General features: G+C 40.1%; 1 protein-coding gene across 1 annotated transcript in view; it reads left to right on the plus strand.

The window, feature by feature from the left end:
• Positions 1–22,950, plus strand: part of PXDNL (peroxidasin like) — a 547,360-nt gene that overhangs the window by 232,113 nt on the left and 292,297 nt on the right. The window contains exon 3 of the mRNA XM_062189595.1: positions 6,312–6,383. Within this exon, the coding sequence (XP_062045579.1) occupies positions 6,312–6,383 (72 nt within the window). The remainder of the gene's footprint in view (positions 1–6,311; positions 6,384–22,950) is intronic.

Here is a 22,950-nt window from a genome sequence, read left to right on the forward strand (position 1 = left end):
CTTACAAAGGCTCCAGGCTGTGTCCTTCACTGGTTCCTGCATCCAGCACTACACAGAATGGCCTACAGGAGTATAAAGCTTGGAATTCCATATTTTTTGGTGGTTGTTGCTAGAGTGCTCAGTTAAAGATGTGAGCCAAGCAAATCATATTGTCTAATATATCTAGGCTTGGCTTATCAGAAAGAAAATATCCCAAGTACACATGCTAAAGTAAATTGCATGGAGAGGGAGGTGAGTTCTTCTGGAGGTTCAGGGAACTTTTCCCAGAGAAAAGCTTTTGTGGGGAGCTGTGGGTAGCATGCATGCAGAACTCGGCCAGTACTGCACCTATTGAGCACTCTTTGGTGGCTAGTCCAAATTGACACACATTGTACATGTAAAACATACACAGGTAGCAAAAACATCTGGAAGTAAAAATTTAAACTAGCTTATGAGTAATTTTATATTGATTACACATTGGAATGATAATAAGTGGATATATTAGGTTAAATAAATGTATATTAATTAAGTTGTTTTCACACGGCTCTTTTTTCTTTTTTTTTTTTAAATGGCTGCTAGAAATTGGAACTCACATCCATGACTTGTGTTTGTGATTCACACTGTATTTCTTTTGGACAGCTCTGTTCAAGGAAGCTTATTGCCCTAAGAACCCTGATCTTGGAAGTTTAGTTTAAGAACTTACATGCAAGTTTATTGTATTTAGTTCTTTTTTCTCTTTGGCTGAGCTATGCAAGAACCCTGAACATGAAGCTTCCTGTGTTCTCACATAGAAAGATGATGTATACTCACAGTCCCATGCAAGCTCAGGGACGACAATTGTCTGTACACCAGGAGATACAACAGTTTGTGTGTGTGTATGTGTGTGCATGTATAGGTGTGTGCATGTGTATGTGCATGTGTGTGTGCTTGTGTGTGTGTGTATGTGCATGTATGGTGAATCCAGATTTAGAATTATGAAAGCTTGGCGATAATGAAGTCTTAAAATAACAAAGATTACAACAGTTTAGAAACCTAAATTTATAAGTGATTTTTAAATGTAAGTAATGGATTTTGAAAGTTGAATAATAAGTTCATCATATTTTGATTTGGGGGAAGATTTATTAAAGCAGTTCTACTATGTTGACTACATTATGAGAAATGCACTCCCGCTACGTTATCCTGTGATATTAGGTGTGAGAAGGAATGTGTTATAATTACTGAAGGAAAGAGGTGAAAATATGGTCAGCATAGGATCTGATTGCATAATGTAGACTCACATTCAACTGATAAATGACTAGAAACAATAAAGAAGCATAGAAAGATATTTGTGTATAAAACTGGTATTCAAAATTCGGTAGTTATATTGAAAATACCAGAAGCAGATATTGTGGTGCAGTGAGTTAAGCCACTGCTTGGAACACTCACATGCCATATCCTAGTGCCTAGTTCAGTCTTGCTACTCTAATTCCAATCTAGCTTCCTACTAATGCATGTCCTTGGCCCAGGGGCAATCTGGATGGAATTCCTGGCTCCTGGCTTCAGCTTGGCCTAGCCCTGGCTATTGTCAACATTTGGGGAGCGAGCCAGTGGATGGAAGAGCAATTTCTCTCTTTCTCTCTCACTTCTCTCTCTCATTCTCACTCTGCCTTTTGAATAAGAAATACATAAATTCATCTTTAAAAAATGATCATCTTTAAATTTAAATGTAGATGTAATGATTTGCTTTCATAGTAAATCTTGGCTTTACTCCAAGTAGAAATCTTGTGTGACATATTAGAAAGCTCTATTTTGCTTTAAAAATTTAATTTTAATTTATTTTACACTTTTATCAATGTATGTATGCCAGGGGCTTTTATCTTGCCTAATAGCTACTCGTTAGTTTTTAGCAAAATATCTCCAACCACATAGTAGACATTTGTATAGTATGAAATATACAAGTACATGTGTGCACTGTATGGGCACGGCACTCCGAATTGGCTGAAACATGACAGAGATCAAGTCATGGCCCCATGATCCTTTGCTGGCTCTTCTTTCCCATCAAGGGCTTGATCATCAGGATTATCAGATTTCCTATTGCAGAAATTCTTTTCTTTTTAAAAAGAGTTATTTTGCTTTTTGAAAGGCAGAATAGAGGACAGAAAGGGAGAGACAGAGAGAAAGAGATCTTCCATCCTCTGGATCACTGCCCAAATAGACACAATGGCCGAGACTGGACAAGGCCAAAGCTAGGAGCCAGGAACTCCATCTGGGTCTCCCACATGGGTTGCAGGAGCCGGAGCCTGAGCACCTGGATCGTCTTCCACTGCCTTCCCAGTCACATTGGCAGGAAGCTGGATTGGAAATGGAGTAACTGGAACTTGAACCTGTACTCTGTTATGGATATTAGTGTCACAGCTGGCAGCTTAACAAACTGGGCCACATGCTGGCTCCATAAATTTCTCCAATAATAACATAATATTTTTCTACCTGGGAATTTTGTTTGACTCTTTTCTCCCTAGGTATCAGAGGCAATATTCAGATAGACTACCACCACAGATTTCCCTAAACTTGTGCTGATTTTTGGTAAAGAGAGTATTAGGTAATGTTTTAGGCCCAGAATTTCAGCAGTCTCACTCATAAATTTTGGTTGCATTTTCTTTATGAAAAATAAAACAAAAATAATATGAATGACAGTTTCCATAATCTTTTTTTTTCATTTATTAAACTTTTATTTAATGAATATAGATTTCCAAAGTATAGCTTATGGGTTACAATGGCTTCCCCCCTCCTATAACTTCCCTCCCACCCACAACCCTCCCCTTTCCCGCTCCCTCTCCCCTTCCATTCACATCAAGATTCATTTTCAATTCTCTTTATATACAGAAGATCAGTTTAGTATATATTAAGTAAAGATTTCAGCACTTTGCCCCCACATAGCAACACAAAGTGAAAAAAATACTGTTGGAGTACTAGTTATAGCATTAAATAACAGTGTACAGCACATTAAAGACAGAGATCCTACATAATATTTTTTTTAAAAAATTAATTAATTTTCTATGCCATTTCCAATTTAACACCAGGTTTTTTTTTTTTTTTCATTTCCAATTATCTTTATATACAGAAGATCGATTCAGTGTATAATTAGTAAAGATCTCATCAGTTTGTACCCACACAGAAACACAAAGTGTAAAAATACTATTTTAGTACTAGTTACAGCATCACTGCACATTAGACAACACATTAAGGACAGATCCCACATGGGGTGTAAGTACACAGTGACTTCTGTTGCTGACTTAACAATTTGACACTCCTGTTCATGGCGTCAGTAATCTCCCTAGGCTCTAGTCATGAGTTGCCAGGGCTATGGAAGCCTTTAGAGTTCGCTGACTTTGATCTTATTCCAATAGGGTCATAGTCAAAGTGGAAGTTCTCATTGCTAGGAAAAGATTCCATCCCGTAAATTGTAATAAAGGTATTTTGATGAAAAACATGATGCTTAGAATAAAATTTGAGGGGCCTGTGCTGTGGCAAAGTAGGTAATGCTGATGCCTGCAGTGCCAGCATCCCATATGGGTGCCAGTTCAAGTCCCAGCTATTCTGCTTATGATCTAGCTCTCTGCAATGACCTGGGAAAGCAGTAGAGGCTGGCCCAGGTCCTTGGGTTCCTGCACACTCATGGGAGACCTGGAGAAGGCTCCTGGCTCCTGGCTTTGGATTAGCTCAGCTCTGGCTGTTTTGGCTATGGGGAGTGAATCAGCGGATGGAAGACCTCTCTCTTTCTCTCTCTGCCTCTGCCTCTCTGGAATTCTGCATTTCAAATAAATAAATAAATCATTAAAAAAAGAAAAAAAAACTTGACAAGAAATACATACTTGTGTTTGGGAAATATATTCAACTGTTAACCTTTGTTTTTAATGGCTTTGTTTTTTGTCAGTGCTAAATGTTTCCAAGAAAACCTGTGAATTAAATTGTTTGATATCTTAAGTTAGTTTATTTACATTTGTGTTGAGTTACAATGTTAAAAACAGATAACTGTAGCGCAATTGTGGAAATTTTGTGTTTTATGTTTGCTAAAATTTAGATGACTATATAAGAATATGAGGAGATATTATATACTGAAAAAGATTTATTATGATATACACACACATACACACACACACCACACACACACACACACACATATATATATATAATCTTTTCCCTTTCCCAACTGTGATTTTGAAAGAGAATTGAGCATTGAAGCCTGAAAGCATCTTTCGTATGAAATGAATCAACTTCTTTCTCCTTAGCACCAACCTTGGGAGAATTAAGGCGACAGACCCTCAAGTTGTTTCCTGTGGACTATGGCTCAGATGAGATTGGGACTATTTACCCATAACTCCTACCACATGTACACATGCATCCTATTGGGTAATATACATGAGGAGTCTTCAAAAATTCACGGAAATGCTATTATGAAAAAGCTATGCATAGATTTAAAAAGCTTGCACCTAAATTATTTTATCTTTTAGTTCCATTTCCATAGCCGCTTATCCTTGTATGTGTACTCATACATAAACTTTATCTTACATGCATTTTTCATGTATTTAATTAAATGAAGGTCACGTAGTCACTCTTGAAGTGAAAATATTTGTATGATGGCAGTTTTAAGATCTAAAGGAAGTGTAGTAACCAATGAGAGAGTTACAGAGATAGAGTAGCCAAATGACAGATTGTCTCAGGACAACCTTTGCGTCTGGTATTAACTATACATTAAACAGCCAGGTTGCTTTCAGCCAGTTTAAACATTCCTTGAACACATGGTGGACTATAAAGTGTATTGGATCATTGATTGAAGCTAAGAAGAATCCATGAAAATCAGCTTTGTCTCTGCATGGCACCAGCTCTAATGTGTGCTGCAGATGGATCACTTGCTCTGCAATATATAGAATATTACATGGTTACAAATGGCAGGAGTGGCTTTGGTGGCATTGCTAGAGTGTCACACAGTTGCTTCAGTTGCTCTTTGTGTAGTTTACCAGTGAAGCCGGTGGTGAGGGGTTAGTGACAGGCAAGGATGGGGATCTTCTGACTGTGTGGGAAATTATGTGTAACGACTAAAACCACCACCTGCTCTCTTGACCCAAACACTTCTGTTTTCTAACTCAGCCATTCAGAAGAAAAAATAGTATAAAACAGATGTTTGGTAATACCCTAAGAGTGAATCTTGTAACATTTGAGTCAGGATGTGAGTTTCTAGAAGCCTTTGGGATTTGAGATATCAGAGGATATGCAGGAGCATACGTGCCAATTCAATTAGCAGACTCTCCCTATGCATTTAGACTTTCCATAATAATGTAAATTTGGAAGAAATTTCACATTTTTCTGAAGAAAAAACTATAGTTTTCATTTGTCAGGGTATTCTTTCCAAAGCCTTTAAAGTTGCTGAAAGGTGATTATGTATAACTTGTTTTACTGTTCAAATCCAATTTATTTCTGCCACCTGTTATTTCTCCCTGGATTTTAGAAGTCATTTTTGGACCATTTGATGGTACTGTAATAAGAGTCTTACATTCTATGGTATAATTGATTTTTGCTTTGACAGTTGAACAAATACACAATGAAAGTCTATTGTGTGCCAATAGCTGTGATATTTATTGTCCCAAGGCAAACACTTATGCCTGAGTGTTCAAAACTCTCCATCTGTTTGTTTAGGAAGCTATTCCTTTGTTATCGTGACTATGTTGATAATTTTCCTTTTAGATGACATGCTTTAGGAAAGCAAGAGTCTTAACATTGGTATATAAATGCTCTTTAAGGATATTGTAGGAGTGTTTGAAGAAATATAAATTATTTTTGAAAAGTCTTTTGTAACAAACTAATGTTTTTATTTATTTATTTATTTATTTTTGACAGGCAGAATGGATAGTGAGAGAGAGACAGAGAGAAAGGTCCGATGGCCGCCGCAGCTGGCGCACGGCGCTGATCTGAAGGCAGGAGCCAGGTGCTTCTCCTGGTCTCCCATGGGGTGCAGGGCCCAAGCACTTGGGCCATCCTCCACTGCCTTCCCGGGCCATAGCAGAGAGCTGGCCTGGAAGAGGGGCAACCGGGACAGAGTCCAGCGCCCCGACAGGGACTAGAACCCGGTGTGCCGGCGCTGCAAGGCAGAGGATTAGCCTGTTGAGCCATGGCGCCGGCCAACAAACTAGTGTTTTAATATATCCTTTTCAAATGGAAAGTTATAAATTTACAAATGTGGTGAAGTATGTCACTAAATATTTTTCTACTATGTAAAAAGCTATATTTAGCAATGCTCTCACAATGTTTGCAGAACCTGTTTTTCATTCTGCCATTTGCTCTTTTGTTTTTTTCAGTCTCCTGAACAACAATCAAATCAGAAAGATTTCCAGAAATGCATTTGAAGGACTGGAAAATTTGCTGTATCTGTAAGTTGTAAGAAAAATCAACAATGGCTTATGGTGTTGATGGATTATTGTTTCTATTTTGTTCTCTTTAACTAAAGTAGTTCTTCATTTTCTTGTGAAACACTGTCAATTATTAGCAAATCTCATATATATATGAACATTTCCAAGTGCAGCAAATTGTTTTTTTCAGTAGATCATGTATCTGAAAACATTTGAATGTTTAAGTACATTCCACAAAACCTGTAATTTGGAGATTGAGAGAAACGAAAATTTCACACAATATTTCACATTCAAGTCTAATTACTCAGTAATTGCAACGAATTCCATACATTGAAAAGAATTTTTACGTAAATAACAGTCAACAAAGACCTTGCAAAGCCTGGGAACACATTAGAATTAGGAACTTTAATGAATCTGGGTAAGAAACAAATTTTGGAAAAGTTAGCTCACAAATACAACCATTGACAATAGTCATGCTTTTGGTGTGCTGGTGGTGAATGACATATAGGCATTTTCAAGTATTGCCCGTTCCAACTCAGAAATCCGTGCCTGTGGATAACTGAATGTCTGGAGGTCCTGATGGATAGGTTTAGGTAAGAGGCTGCAGAAAGAAACTGCAAGAACATGTATTTCAGACAGGAGTGAAGATATGTGACTTGGAAGAATGAAAGGGAAATCGCTAAGCATTGAACTAAGCAATAGGTAGTGAGCACATTCCTGTGGTCTCTTCAGGAATCTACCCATGCTTTCTGTGACATTGTCAAGTTATCATTGCCTCTCACTTCAGGGCGATTCCAAAGAAAAAAAGGGGCATGAGCTAGAAGGTCTGTCCATGCATACTATATTCATCTTCTTTTTTCCTTTTCCTTCTATACTTGACCCTTTAGTCTTTTGTTTCTTCAAATGCAGTAAGGGATACATCTCATCAGCCTGTGCACCTGCTGTTTACCATTTTTCTGGACTATTTTTTCCCCCAACATTTTATCTTAATTTTAATGTCATCACCTCTAGACTTCACTTTAAGTCAACTAACACACTCTCATAAATTTATAGTAGGTTATTGTCAACTACAGTCCCCAATAGGTTGTACAACAGTAGAAACTTATTTCTGGGGCTGGCACCGTGGCTCACTTGGTTAATCCTCTGCCTCTGGCGCCGGCATCCATATGGGCACTGGGTTCTAGTCCTGGTTGCTCCTCTTCCAGTCCAGCTCTCTGCTGTGGCCTGGGAAGGCAGTGGATGATGGCCCAAGTGCTTGGGCCCCTGTACCTGCATGGGAGACCAGGAGGAAGCACCTGGCTCCTGGCTTCAGATTGGCATAGCTCGGGCTGCAGCGGCCATTTGAGGGGTGAACCAACGGAAGGAAGACCTTTCTCTCTGTCTCTTTCTCTCACTGTCTAACTCTGTCAAATAATAAAAAAAGACACTTATTTCTTCAATCTTACTCTGATACAGCACTCATTATTCAAACTCCCTTTCATCCCTCCATTCCCCATCTTTTAATAATCACTATTATGTGTTCATATTGAGTTTATTTATTTTATTTTTTAGCTTCCACATATGAGGACAAACATAGAATATTTTTCTTTCTGTATCTGGCTTATTTCACTTAATGGTGTCCTGAAGTTCCATCCACGCTGCTGCCAATGACAGGATTCATTCATTTTTATGATAAAATGATATTGTATTGTTTATATATATCACGTTTTATTTATTGATTGATTTGATGATGGACACCTTGATTGATTCCATATCTTGGCTATTATGAATCATGGAGCAATAAACATAGTATCTCTTTAATATAATGATTTTATGTGGAAATTATGACTGGGCAAATCAAAAAAGATTTTCCCTTTCTGCAAATCCTCACCAACATTTGCTACTTTCTGTATTTTTGTTAATAACCATTCTAACAGGGGTGAGGCAATATCTCATTCTGATTTTGATTTGTATTTCCCTGCTAGCTAGTGATATTGGGCATTTTTTTTCATATACTTGTTGTCCATTTGTATTTCTTCTTTTGAGAACTGTCTATTTAGTTCTTTGCTCATTTTTAAACTAGATTTTTTTTTGCTTTATTGTTGCTGAGTTTTTTGAGTTTATGATAGACTGGATATTCTTTGTTAGTTGAGTAGCTTACAAATATTTTCTCCCATTGTGTCAGATGTCTCTTCACTCTATTTTTGATTGCTTCCTTTGCTGTACAGAAGCTTCTGAATTTGATATAATCCCATTTGTCTAGTTTTGCTTTTGTTGCCTGTGCTTTTTGGGTCTTTTCTAAGATGTCATCACCTCAACCAATGTCTTGAAATGTTTCCTGTATGTTTTCTTCTAGTGATTTCATAGTTTCAGGTCTTACATTTAAGTCTTTATTTCATCTATTTTTTTAAAAAAATGATTTTAGTTTATTCATTTGAAAGGCAGAGTTGCAGAGAGAAAAAGAGACAGACACACACAGAGAGAGACTTTCCATCCTGTGGTTCATTCCCCAAGTGACCATAATGGCTGGGGCTGGGCCAGGCTGAAACCAGGGGCCAGGAGTTTCATCCAGGTCTCCCATATTGGCGGCAGTAGCCCAATAACCTGAGCTATCTTTTGCTGATTTTCCCCAGGGAACATTATCAGAGAGCTGAACTTTGATCTGTTTTGCGTTGATTTTTGTGTATGGTGATAGGTAGGAATCATTTTTGTATATATGCATATCCAGTTTTGCTAGCACCACTTATTATAAAAACTATTCTTTCTCTAATGTGTCTTCTTGACACTGTTGTCAAAAATTAGTTGACTGTATATACTTTTTTGTCAAAAACCAATTTTACTAATTTCTGACTTCTCTATTCTGTTCCATTGACCTTTGTGTTTGTGTATGTAACAGTATCATGCAGTTTTATTGCTTCATAGTATGGTTTGAAATCAGGTATTTTGTTGCCTTCAGTTTGATTTTTTTGGGGGAGTTTCAAATGATCACTTTGACTATTCTGTGTTCTATTCTGGTTCTCTATGAATGTATGATTGTTTTTTCTAATTATGTGAAGAACACCTTTGGTATTTTTTTAATTCTCCTTATCCCACTTAATATTTATTTTATATTTGGAAAATAATTGTATCCACTTTTATCCAAACACAGTATTTTAGTTTGGCACTACAGGGGTGGCAACTGTACTTTCCTCTCAATGGGATCTTTTTTATCAACAATTTGCCATCTCTTCCCTTGGGACTGTGCTTTCCCCAGGAGAAACCCCTTCCACCCTGCTCCACCCATCAAGCCACAGGTCCCTAGGATATCACATATAGAAGGTATCTCAGAAGTCATTCAGTGACAACTAACCATCCAAGGAAACTCACCTACATGAGATCAGAGATAGGTATGTGATAGAGCAAGAATTCCACATTGGCATCACCAAGGGAAGCAACATTAATTTAGCACCCCGACTGCCAGACCTTCCTCATGAAGTCATCACATGCGTGATCTGATTTTTTTCCTCAGAGTCACAGAATAAGGCAGGTCCTATTATTATCCTATTTGACAGATGAGTAACTGACACTAAGAGGTTGAGTAATTTGCTGAAAGGCACAACACAAAGATAGGTGGGGGAAACTGAAGAAATTTATTTCTGTAGTGTGATTCCTAAGTAAGTGCTGTTAGCCCCATGCTATACAACTTCGCTTTCTCTTTCCTCTAAAACCTTAAACATCTAGCCATTTCCCATACAATATCAAAGGATGCCACATTTCCTTGATACTTGTTGCTCTTTGAGAATTTCTAAGAATCATCTGAGGTGTCTTCAAGCAGTTCATGGAAAATCCATGCTAGAAAAAGACCAAACAGAGATTTCAAAAATTTTTGCAACAAAATTAACATATTAGTTCCATTTTTCCATGAACTGTGTGAAGTTTCCTTATATACTTATGATTGGGAATGTATCAAACTAACTTTTGTGTCCTGATTCTTACCTATGCAATGAAGAAATCAATTATATCTACCTCACACAGATGTTGTTAAGATTAGTTCTGTTTAATATATAGCACAAAGGAGGTAACATTATTAATCATCTTTTTAAATGACTTATTTATTTATTTAAATGAGTTACAGACAGAGAGAGGGAGGGAGAGATTTTCCATCCACTGTTTCACCAAATGACGTCAACTTCCAAGGTTGAGCCAGGAGGCTGGAGGTTTAACTGCATCTCTCACATGGGTAGTCAGGGCCCAAATACTGGGGCCATACTTTGCTGCTTTTCCCAAGTCATTATCAGGGGACTGAACTGGAGGGGGAGCAGCCAGACCACAAACCAGTGCCCACACGGATGCCAGCTTCACAGGAAGCAGTTTTACCTGCTATACCACAATATGGGCCCCATTATTTTTTTTTCTTTTTCTCTTGTTCATTTGTTTAATTTTTTTAACTATTATTTAGTAAATAAAAGTTTCCAAAGTACAGTTTATGGATTACAATGGCTCCCCCCCATAACTTCCCTCCCACTCGCACCCCTCCCATCTCCCACTCCCTCTCCCATTCCATTCACATCAAGATTCATTTTCAATTATCTTTATATACAGAAGATCAATGTAGTATATATGAAGCAAAGATTTCAACAGTTTGCACCCACACAGAAACACAAAGTATAAAATACTGTTTCAGTACTAGTTATAGCATTAAATCACAATGTATAGCACATTAAGGACAGAGATCCTACATGAGGAGTAAGTGCACAGTGACTCTGTTTGACTTAACAAATTGACACTCTTGTTTATGGCGTCAGTAATCTCCCTAGGCTCTTGTCATGAGTTGCCAAGGCTATGGAAGCCTTTTGAGTTCACCGACTTCGATCTTACTCAGACAGGGTCATAGCCAAAGTGGAAGTTCTCTCCTCCCTTCAGAGAAAGGTACCTCTTTCTTTGATGGCCCCGTTCTTTCCACTGGGATCTCACTTGCAGAGATCTTTCATTTAGGTCTTCTTTTTTCTTTGCCATAGTGTCTTGGCTTTCCATGCCTAAAATACTCTCATGGGCTTTTCCGCCAGATCTGAATGCCTTAAGGGCTGATTCTGAGGCCAGAGTGTTGTTTAGGACATCTGCCATTCTATGAGTCTGCTGTGTATCCTGCTTCCCATGTTGGATCATTCTCTCCTTTTTTGATTCTATTAGTTAGTATTAGCAGACACTAGTCTTGTTTGTGTGATCCCTTTGACTCTTAGACCTATCAGTATGATCAATTGTGAGCTGAAATTGATCACTTTGACTAGTGAGATGGCATTGGGACATGCCACCTTGATGGGGTTGTATTGGAATCCCCTGGCACATTTCTAACTCCACCATTTGGGGCAAGTCAGCTTGAGCATGTCCCAAATTGTACATCTCCTCCCTCTCTTATTCCCACTCTCACATTTAACAGGGATCACTTTTCAGTTAAATTTAAACACCTAAGAATAATTGTGTGTTAATTACAGAGTTCAACCACTAGTACTAGAACAAAAAAAAATACTAAAATGGATAAAGTGTTACATTGTACATCAACAGTCAGGACAAGGGCTGATCAAGTCACTGTTTTTCATAGTGTCCCTTTCACTTCAACAGGTTTCTCCTTTGGTGCTCAGTTAGTTGTACCGATCAGGGAGAACATATGATATTTGTCCCTTTGGGACTGGCTTAATTCACTCAGCATGATGTGTTCCAGATTCCTCCATTTTGTTGCAAATGACCGGATTTCATTGTTTTTGACTGCTTTATAGTATTCTATAGAGTACATGTCCCATAATTTCTTTATCCAGTCTACTGTTGATGGGCATTTGGGTTGATTCCAGGTCTTAGCTATTGTGAATTGAGCTGCAATAAACATTAATGTGCAGATGGCTTTTTTTGTTTGCCAAATTAATTTCCTTTGGGTAAATTCCAAGGAGTGGGATGGCTGGGTTGTATGGTAGGGTTATATTCAGGTTTCTGAGGAATCTCCAGACTGACTTCCATAGTGGCTTAACCAGTTTGCATTCCCACCAACAGTGGGTTAGTGTCCCTTTTTCCCCACATCCTCGCCAGCATCTGTTATTGGTAGATTCCTGAATGTGAGCCATTCTCACCGGGGTGAGGTGAAACTTCATTGTGGTTTTGATTTGCATTTCCCTGATTGCTAGTGATCTTGAACATTTTTTCATGTGTCTGTTGGCCATTTGAATTTCCTCTTTTGAAAAATGTCTATTGAGGTCCTTGGCCCATCTCTTCAGTGGGTTGTTTGTTTTGAAGTTGTGGGGTTTCTTGATTTCTTTGTAGATTCTGGTTATCAACCCTTTATCTGTTGCATAGTTTGCAAATATTTTTTCCCATTCTGTCGGTTGCCTCTTCACTCTCCTGACTGTTTCTTTTGCAGTACAGTAACTTCTCAATTTGATGCAATCCCAATTGTTAATTTTGGTTTTGACTGCCTGTGCTCCTGGGGTCTTTTCCAAGAAGTCTTTGCCTGTACCTATATCTTGCAGGGTTTCTTCAATGTTCTCTAATAATTTGATGATGTCGGGTCATAGATTTAAGTCTTTAATCCATGTTGAGTGAATTTTTGTGTAAGGTGAAAGGTAGGGATCTTGCTTCATGCTTCTGCACATGGAAATCCAATTTTCCCATCACCACTTATTGAATAGACTGTTCTTACTCCAGAGATTGGCTTTGGATTCTTGATCAAATATGAGTTGGCTGTAGATGTTTGGATTGATTTTTGGTGTTTCTATTCTGTTCCATTGGTCTATCCATCTGTTTCTGTACCAGTACCATGCTGTTTTGATAACTACTGCCCTGTGGTATGTCCTGAAATCTGGTATTGTGATGCCTCCGGCTTTGTTTTTGTTGTACAAGACTGCTTTAGCTATTCGAGGTCTTCTGTGTCTCCATATGAATTTTAGCATCATTTTTTCTAGATCTGAGAAGAATGTGTTCAGTATTTTGATTGTTATTGCATTGAATGTATAAATTGTTTTTGAGAATGGACATTTTGATGATATTGATTCTTCCAATCCATGAGCATGGAAGATTTCTCCATTTTTTTGTATCCTCTTCTATTTCTTTCTTTAAGGTTTTGTAATTTTCAACATAGAGATCTTTAACGTCCTTGGTTAAGTTTATTCTAAGGTATTTGATTGTTTTTGTAGCTATTGTGAATGGGATTGATCTTAGAAGTTCTTCCTCAGCCGTGGCATTGCCTGTGTATACAAAGGCTGTTGATTTTTGTGCGTTGATTTTATATCCTGCTACTTTGCCAAACTCTTTTATGAGTTCCAGTAGTTTCTTAGTAGAGTTCTTTGGATCCCCTTAATAAAGAATCATGTCGTCTTCAAAGAGGGATAGTTTGACTCCTTCCTTACCTTTTTGTATTCCTTTAATTTCTTTTTCTTGCCTGATGGCTCTGGCTAAGACTTCCAGAACTATATGGAATAGCAGTGGTGAGAGTGGGCATCCCTGTCTGGTACCAGAACTCAGTGGAAATGCTTCCAACTTTGCCACATTCAATAGGATGTTGGCTGTGGGTTTTTCATAAATTGCTTTGATTGTATTGAGGAATGTTCCTTCCATACCCAGTTTGCTCAGAGTTTTCATCATGAATGGGTGTTTGTCGGAAATCTACGGGTTCCCAACAAGACCGAGATCCATATAGTAAGCAGAATCCACCACGTTTCATGCGCTTTTCAGCTTTTCTTTATTGCTTCTCTCCTTTCTCCTCATTCTCCCCAGGTGTCCCTCTTATATAGTCCACAGCCCGATTACTAAAAATGGGCATGGAAAACAGGATGTGGTTCCTCAAACTATTGTTTCAGTTTGAGTCCTACATGAAAAACAGGATGTACTTCAGTTCGTTGTTTCGGTTTAAGTGAGCCAGGGTACGTGACCTGCAGCCGCAGGGAATGGTTGTCACGAGCGGCCGGCCTGTGGTTCCCCACAGCTCCCCCTTTTTAGTTTTCTAGCAAGAAAGCGTGCCTGTCTTAGGTCCCCAGCAACGCACCATGGGCTTACCCGTCATGGAAACAGGGAGCGGCTCGTCTCCCTGTTCTGTCTTAGGTTGTTCCGTGTGCTTGCCAGTGGTTACCCGTCATTGACTACTGCTCCAGCATGCTGAGCCAAATCGCTTCATCATGGGGGTCGTCCCACTGGATGGCCAACATAGCCTGTCAGATCACCAAGTTGGTGCGCTGTTGCCTTTCCAGCAATAATAACAGGCAAGTAAGCTGAGGTATTGGACAGAGGCATAGGCCAGGGAAGTGCCCTAAGCAATCCCCAAGAGACACCTTCTTTCTCATTGCAGGCAACACCCGCCACCATCAGCATTAAGGCAAATATCTTATACCCGTGAAGCATTTTGAGCTCTAACAAATACATCTAAAGCACAATCAATAATAATTCCCAAAACTGCAGCAAGGCAGATTAACAGCAAGGCTATCAAAAGGACACACAACAGTCTTTTTATTCGTCCATATCTGCAGCCGGTTCGGTGGACAGTTCCGAGGGTTGCTCCTCTGGGTCTTTCTTGAGCAGCCGGATCCTTCTCTCTGGTGCCCAAACTGGTTGTGAGGCTCCCTGTGTAGAAAAACAAACTGCACCTCCTAGCAAAGGGAACGGGCCCTTCCATTGGTTATCTTGGGGGTCCCCCCATAGGATCATTTGTTTTAGGTCGACTGGAACGTTATCATTCTCAGCCGAGTGTGCAGAGGACTGTTTGTCGACTGTCTGTGAGGGATGATCAAAACTGTCATATCAGAACATGTGACGTTCTGCTGGGGTCTTGCCATTTGATGTTTTGTTTAAAAAATTAATGGTAAATAGGGCATAATTAAGTATATCCTTAGGGGAACAGGTGAGTGCCCCTACTCCCCCTTTTTGTTTTAATATGATAGTTTTAAGATATAAATTTGCTCGCTCCACAACGGCTTGTCCTTGTGGATTATAGGGAATGCCAGTAATGTGGGTAATACCAAATTGTTGAACAAAGTGCTTCATTTCTTGAGAAGTGTATGCTGGCCCATTATCAGTTTTTATGACTTTAGAATGTCCCAGGTGGCAAAACATTGCCACAAGTGTTGTTTAACATGTGTCACTGTTTCCTTGGCCATGGCTGATGCCATGAGTACGCCAGAAAAGGTATCCACTGTGACCTGAATGCATGTCAATTTACCAAACTCGGAGTGATGGGTAACATCCATTTGCCATCTGTGGCAAGGAAATAGGCCACGGGGATTACTCCCAGTTGGTGTTTTAACAGGTTGGAAAGTGACACATTTGGGACAATTGTGTACAATTTCTTTTGCAATGCGAAGAGGGATTTTAAATTTTAAAGATAAAGTTTTACTATTAACATGCCATAGGTTATGAAAACTCTTGGCCTGATCCACTACGGTGCCGATTATGAGAAAACGAGATTGTGAATCTGCTGTTGCATTTCCATTGGATAAGGGTCTGGGCAAGCCTGTATGAGCCCTGATAAAGCCAATAAATATGGGCTTGATACGGTGAAATAGGGCTTGTTGTACTAGTTCAAAATAGGCATGGACTGTAGAATGTTTGGAAATTAAGGATGGTGAACCTAACTTTGTTACTGCATTAACTACATAAGCACTGTCTGAAAAAATATTTAATGGTCCTGAAACACAACTAATAATTTTTGATACAGCTGCTAGCTCAGCATGCTGTGGAGATGGAGAGGCGGTAACTACTCAAAAGATTTTATCCCCTAGGAGGGCTACTCTAGTTCCTCCTTTAGCCCCATCTGTGAATGCCACAGGTGCTCCTTCCTGAAGTGTTTTGATGATCACGTTTGGGTCATCAAATCCCCCATCACTGGGCCGGGCACTTCTTGTCAGGATCACAGCGTCTGCATCATCACCTGCCTCTGGATCTATCCATTTCTGGAAGAGGAAAGACAAGGGGATCTCCCTCGGGGCAAACTGCTCCCTGGGTGGGTTGTTACTTGCATCAGGCATAGGCCCAAAATTTTTGGCCAGTATTCAAATTGGAGTCAACTCCCCTATGGGGAACACACAGCCAAATCCTCTTCCCAACACAATCAGTGGGTCAGGCCCTCTCCAGAGTCGGGTGAGAGGGTCTCTCCATCTAACGAGCATCTGAGGTTTAGGGGTTAAATTTCCCCAATGTTTTTGGAACCCTGATTCCCTTGAACCTTTTGAAAAATTTCCTGTTGGTTGTGAGGAATTTTAGTAGAGTGTTGAATCATTTTACGTTTTGGCAGCACTTTTAAACATCCCAATTGGTTATTATCTCTGTAAGATAGGAGATACATCTTTTGACATCTCCAGGGGCCCTTTTGGAGATACCAAAAGTTTAGAGAATTTAGAACTTTGATTTTTAGAAACTTTGTTAAAGGTGCCAAGAGAACTTAGAGTATCTGGTTAGAATAGAATTTTTTAACATCCTGAAATGATAGCCCTTCATTAGACAGGGTGATCCTAACACTTTTAGACCAGGTCTAATCATAATGATATTTAACAATGCTTTTCATCAATCTGAACTTAACAGAGACAGTAGAGTACACACTAGATTACCTTGGAAACCAGAAATAAAAACCTTGAACAAAAGAGTTAGCACACAAAATCCTCACATAACTCAGAACTATTTAACAGAACTAAAAAGAGAACTTTAGAAACAGCGGAGTAACCAATTAAGTAGACACTGTTAAAAAGAGACACTATAGTTTTTGCAAAAACAGATCTGTGAAAGAAACAAGTTTAAAGCATATTAAGGGCATGTAAAGACTTGTAAGACCACCTTAGCTGGAAAGCAAAAACATGAATACAACATAGGTCTGACATTACTTACAACATTTTGATACACTTTGCATAATTTGAATTGACTCAAACAGTTGTTACTTTAACAAATTTAGAGTTCCATCCTTTGAGAGTTCCAGAGATCCTACTGGAAGTCCCAAAGTTGTTAGACTCCACTTGAGAATTTAAACTGTTAGAGAGTCAAACCGCTCAGCCAAAAACTAGTAACCAAGGCTGTGGGCTAGATCTGATTAGAGTTAGGTAGTCACTCAAACATTAAAGACAGACAAATCCAATAAAACACAAAACCTTCAAGACATGTGCAAACTCTCAGATAAGTTAACTACAGCAGCACAGAAAAGAGCTGGTCATCAGCATAGGAGCCCATTGCTTAGGACAGGGAAACACATCTGAAACAAAGCGGCAGAGAATGAGAGTGGCCAGTTTGCAGCAACACGGGGGAACTCCTTTACTTTACTGCACCTGATGTCTGGCCAGTTCCCTATAAGCTGCTGACCAGAGGAGGAAATCTCCCCCTCCCAGAATGGCATTCGCAAGTCTCCTGCATGCTTAAATTGGCAAACTTAGAGGAACAGGCAGAGACCCCTTGGCCAGGTGGGATCTCCGGATATAAGGAAGGAACCGGAGGAGCCGTGGGTGGGCGTCTCTCCTCGTCTCCATCCTCAGACACCTTTCGTTTCCATTCTCTGAGGCCCTCTCATCCTCATGCTGACTTCCTGCTCGTGAGGCTCGCTGGACCTCTTCGAATATTTCCGCCCCTTCATTGAGTAGGCGCGTTATTGGCTCTGAATCATCCTGTAAGGCCTGATCAATGACTTGCCACAATCTGAGAATCTCCTGTGGTTTCCCTGCAGCTCTTAACTGTCTACCTACCCTTCGTCATTGGCTTTCTTCTAGGTCGCCATTCTCTAGAAACCAAGGCGAAACTTCTGCCACAGATCTCGTAAACGCGCAGATCGCAGCTGCTTTCACGGGCGTCCCCGTGGATTTCAGCAGGCGGTTATTAGCACCCTCATTTTTACCACCGATGGTGCGTTTCCCATTTTGAGTTTCCCCAGATATCTCCTAGGTTTATCCCTAGACTCCCGTCTATAGACGTTTCAAATTTGAATTTTCTTACCTTCTCCCATCGGTGATTCGCATCCGAGTCACGGCACCAGATGTCGGAAATCTACGGGTTCCCAACAAGACCGAGATCTGTATAGTAAGCAGAATCCACCACGTTTCATGCGCTTTTCAGCTTTTCTTTATTGCTTCTCTCCTTCCACCTCGTTCTCCCCAGGTGTCCCTCTTATATAGTCCACAGCCGATTACTAAAAATGGGCATGGAAAACAGGATGTGGTTCCTCAAACTATTGTTTCAGTTTGAGTCCTGCATGAAAAACAGGATGTACTTCAGTTCGTTGTTTCGGTTTAAGTGAGCCAGGGTACGTGACCTGCAGCTGCAGGGAATGGTTGTCACGAGCGGCTGGCCTGTGGTTCCCCACAGGTGTTGTATTTTATCAAATGCTTTCTCTGCATCTATTGAGAGAATCATATGGTTTTTCTTCTGCAGTCTTTTAATGTGGTGTATCACATTGATTGTTTTGTGAACATTGAACCATCCCTGCATACCAGGGATAAATCCCACTTGGTCTGGGTGGATGATCTTTCTGACGTGTTGTTGCATTCTATTGGCCAGAATTTTATTGAGGATTTTTGCACGTATGTTCATCAGGGATATTGGTCTGTAATTCTCTTTCAATGCTGCATCTTTTTCTGGCTTAGGGATTAAGGCAATGCTGGAATCATAGAAAGAATTTGGGAGGATTCCCTCTTTTTCGGTTGTTCTGAATAGTTTGAAAAATTGTGGTTAGTTCTTCTTTAAATATCTGGTAGAATTCAGCAGTGAATCCATCTGGTCCTGGGCTTTTCTTTGTTTAGAGGGCCTTTATGACTGTTTCAATTTCTGTTTCAGTTATGGGTCTGTTTAGGTTTTCTATGTCTTCATGGTTCAATTTAGGTAGGTTGCATGTGTCTAGGAATCTATCCATTTCTGATAGATTTCCCTGTTTGCTGGCATACAAGTCCTTGTAGTAATTTCTGATGATTCTTTTTATTTCTGTGGTGTCTTTTGTTACGTTTCCTTTTTCATGTCTGATTTTATTGATTTGGGTCTTTTCTCTTCTTTAGTTAGTTGGGCCAATGGGGTGTCAATTTTGTTTATTTTTTTCAAAAAACCAGCTCCTCGTTTGGCTGATTTTTTGTAATTTTTTTGGATTCAATCTTGTTGATTTGTTCTCTGATTTTAATTATTTCTCTTCTCCTACTAGCTTTGGGTCTGGTTTGCTGCAGATTTTCTAGACCCTTGAGATTAATTGAAAGCTCATCTATTTGGTGCCTTTCCAATTTCTTCATGTAGGCACCTATTGATATAAACTTTCCTCTTAAAACTGCTTTGGCTGTATCCCATAAGTTTTGGTATGTTGTGCTGTTATCCTCATTTACTTCCAGAAAGTTTTTGATTTCCCTTTTGATTTCTTCTATGACCCAGTGTTCCTTCAGGAGCATGTTGTTCAATCTCCATGTGTTTGCATACTCTCTAGGGATTCCTGAGTTGCTAATTTCCAACTTCATTCTTCTATGGTCTGAGAAGCTGCATGGTATGATTCTAATTCTTTTGAATTTGCTGAGACTTGCTTTATGGCCTAGTATGTGGTCAATCCTAGAGAGGGTTCCATGTACTGCTAAGAATGTAAAGTCCTTAGATGTAGGATGAAATGTTCTGTAGATATCTGTTAGATCCATTTGGGCTATAGTGTCGATTAAATCTACTGTCTCCTTGTTGATCTTCTTTTTTTTTTTTTTCTTTTTTTTGACAGGCAGAGTGGACAGTGAGAGAGATAGAGTTTAGAGAGAAAGGTCTTCCTTTTTGCCGTTGGTTCACCCTCCAATGGCCGCCGCGGTAGGCGCGCTGCTGCCGGCGCACCGCGCTGATCCGATGGCAGGAGCCAGGTGCTTCTCCTGGTCTCCCATGGGGTGCAGGGCCCAAGCACTTGGGCCATCCTCCACTGCACTCCCTGGCCACAGCAGAGAGCTGGCCTGGAAGAGGGGCAACCGGGACAGGATCGGTGCCCCGACCGGGACTAGAACCCGGTGTGCCGGCGCCGCAAGGCGGAGGATTAGCCTGTTGAGCCACGGCACCGGCCTCCTTGTTGATCTTCTGTCCTGTTGATCTGTCAATCTCTGAGAGTGGAGTATGAAGTCCCCCAATACTATTGTATTGGAGTCTAAGTCTCCCTTTAACTCCTTTAACAAATCTTTTAAATAAACCGGTGCCCTGTAATTAGGTGCATATACATTGATAATCGTTATATCTTCCTGTTGAATTGATCCCTTAATCATTATATAGTGCCCCTCTTTGTCTCTCCTAACAGTTTTTGTGTTAAAGTTTATGTTGTCTGATATTAAGATGGCTACGCCTGCTCTTTTTTCATTTCTGTTGGCATGGTATATCTTTTTCCAGCCTTTTACTTTCAGTCTGTATGCATCTTTGTTGGAAAGATGTGTTTCTTATAAGCAGCAAATAGATGGGTTTTGTTCCTTAACCCAATCAGCCAATCAGTGGCTTTTAACTGGAGAGTTGAGTCCATTAACGTTCAATGTGACTATTGATAAGTAATAGCTTTGCCCTGCCATTTCCCAAAGATATTTTCTAATATATGCTTTGAATTCCCTGTGATCTTTTGCTGTGAGGTTTCCTTCCTTTATCTTCTTTCATATTGGTGACCGTGTTTCTGTGTTTCTGTGTGTAACACATCTTTAAGCATCTTTTGCAGGACTGGACGAGTGGCAACAAATTCTTTCAATTTCTGTTTGCAGTGAAAGGTCTTTATTTCACCTTCATTCATAAATGAGAGCTTTGCAGGATATAATATTCTGGGCTGGCAGTTTTTCTCTCTTAGTACCTGGGCTATGTCTTGCCATTCTCTTCTAGCCTGAAGGGTTTCTGATGAGAAGTCTGCTGTGAGTCTAATTGGAGATCCTCTGAGAGCAATCTGATGTTTCTCTCTTGCACATTTTAGAATCTTTTCTTTCTGTTTCACTGTGGTGAGTTTGATTACAACATGTCATGGTGAGGATCTCTTTTGGTCATGTTTACTAGGGGTTCTATGAGCTTCCTGTACTAGGATGTCTCTGTCCTTCTCCAAACCAGGAAGTTCTCTGCAAGTATCTCTCTAAAAAGGCCTTCTAATCCTTTCTCCCTCTCCATGCCTTCAGGAACTCCTAGAACCCGAATGTTGTGTTTTTTAATAGTATCCTGTAGATTCCCAACAATATTTTTTAGATTTCTAATTTCCTCTTCTTTTCTTTGATTTGACTGTAAACTTTCCTGTGCTCTGTCTTCTAATTCTGATATTCCCTCTTTTGTTTCACTGACTCTGTTTTTAAGGCTCTCTAATGTGTTTGTCATTTGATCTATTGAGTTGTTCATTTCATTTGATTTCTCTTCACTATCACACTTTCCTGTTCTACTAGTTTCTGCATTTCATTTTGATTCCTCCTTAAGATTTCATTTTCTCAAAGGACATTTTCTATCCTGTCCAGTAAGGATTTCCGTAGCTCAAGCATTTGTTTTTGAACACTCCTAATTGTTCTTATCATAAATTTTTTGAGATTCGTTTCTTGCATATCTTCCATCTCATCATCTTCATAATCTTGGCTTGGGGTGTCTTGTTCATTTGGGGGTGTCATATGTCTTCCTTGTTCTTGCTCCTCGGTTTCTGTGTTTGTTGCTTGGCATTGTGGATATATCTTTGGATTCTTCTTCCTCGTTGTGGTGTTTTTTTCTTGTTATACTATGATTGTATTAAGTGGACTGCTTTTGATGGAGCCTTAGAGGCTTGAGATGGGTGTGGCCTGAGAGCTCTGTTTGGTTCCTCAGGGTTAAGGGTGTGTATAGGTGACACTCTCAGGTTAAGCGTGGTAAATCTCTCTCTCTCTCTCTTTTTTTTTTTGATTCAGAAGGGAAGTATTCCACACAGCTGAGCGGAATTGAAGGTAGTTAGCAGGCAAATGATATACCCACAGGAGCCAGAGATCGGAAGCTCTTTCCCAAGGACCACACAGGGAATCTCTGCTGCCCTCAGTGTGGGCTCCAATTCTCCTGCAGTCTCCCACTGTGTTGCCAAGGTTACTGAATTGTAGCGTCTCTGGAGAGTAATCATGTGAATTCCGTGAGTTCTCTCCCCCAGCGTCTCTTTTTTCACAGTCTCAGTTCATTAGCACCACACATTCACTAGGTCCTAATCTCCTGTTATTTCACTCCCCCTGAGTCAGGTTTTTCTGCTTGGCTGAGATCAGGTGCAGCCCTGAGGTCACGCTGCTTATGACGTATCTCCACAATGGCGCCTGCCCTTTGTATTGCTCGCCTTTGAGAGGTGAGCAGAGAGAGAGAAACTCGTGTCCGTACCGGTCACTTTTTTTTTTCCTCGCTCTTCTAGTTAGCTTGGTGAACTTTTCCCCACGGGGTTTCAAGCCTCATTCCCTCTTTCCACTTTCCTGCCAGTGTCTTGGGCTATTGAGGTTCGGCTCACCTTACGTTCCAGGGCTGTTGCATTGATTCTGCTGCTGCTGTCCAGAGCTGTGGGCTCCTATGCCCTCCACGCAGGTCCACCGTGAGTCACTAGTTCCAGAAGAGTTTCCTCTGCTGTTTCTTCCCCTACTCTTCCTTAAACCTGCAGTATCTCCACTTTTATTAAACTGTCTCTTCCCGGACTATCAGTGTGCTCCCTTCCTATTCTGCCATCTTGCACTCTCCTCGGATGGAG

This window comes from Lepus europaeus, chromosome 4, assembly GCF_033115175.1.
Source record: "Lepus europaeus isolate LE1 chromosome 4, mLepTim1.pri, whole genome shotgun sequence".
Taxonomy (NCBI): domain Eukaryota; kingdom Metazoa; phylum Chordata; class Mammalia; order Lagomorpha; family Leporidae; genus Lepus; species Lepus europaeus.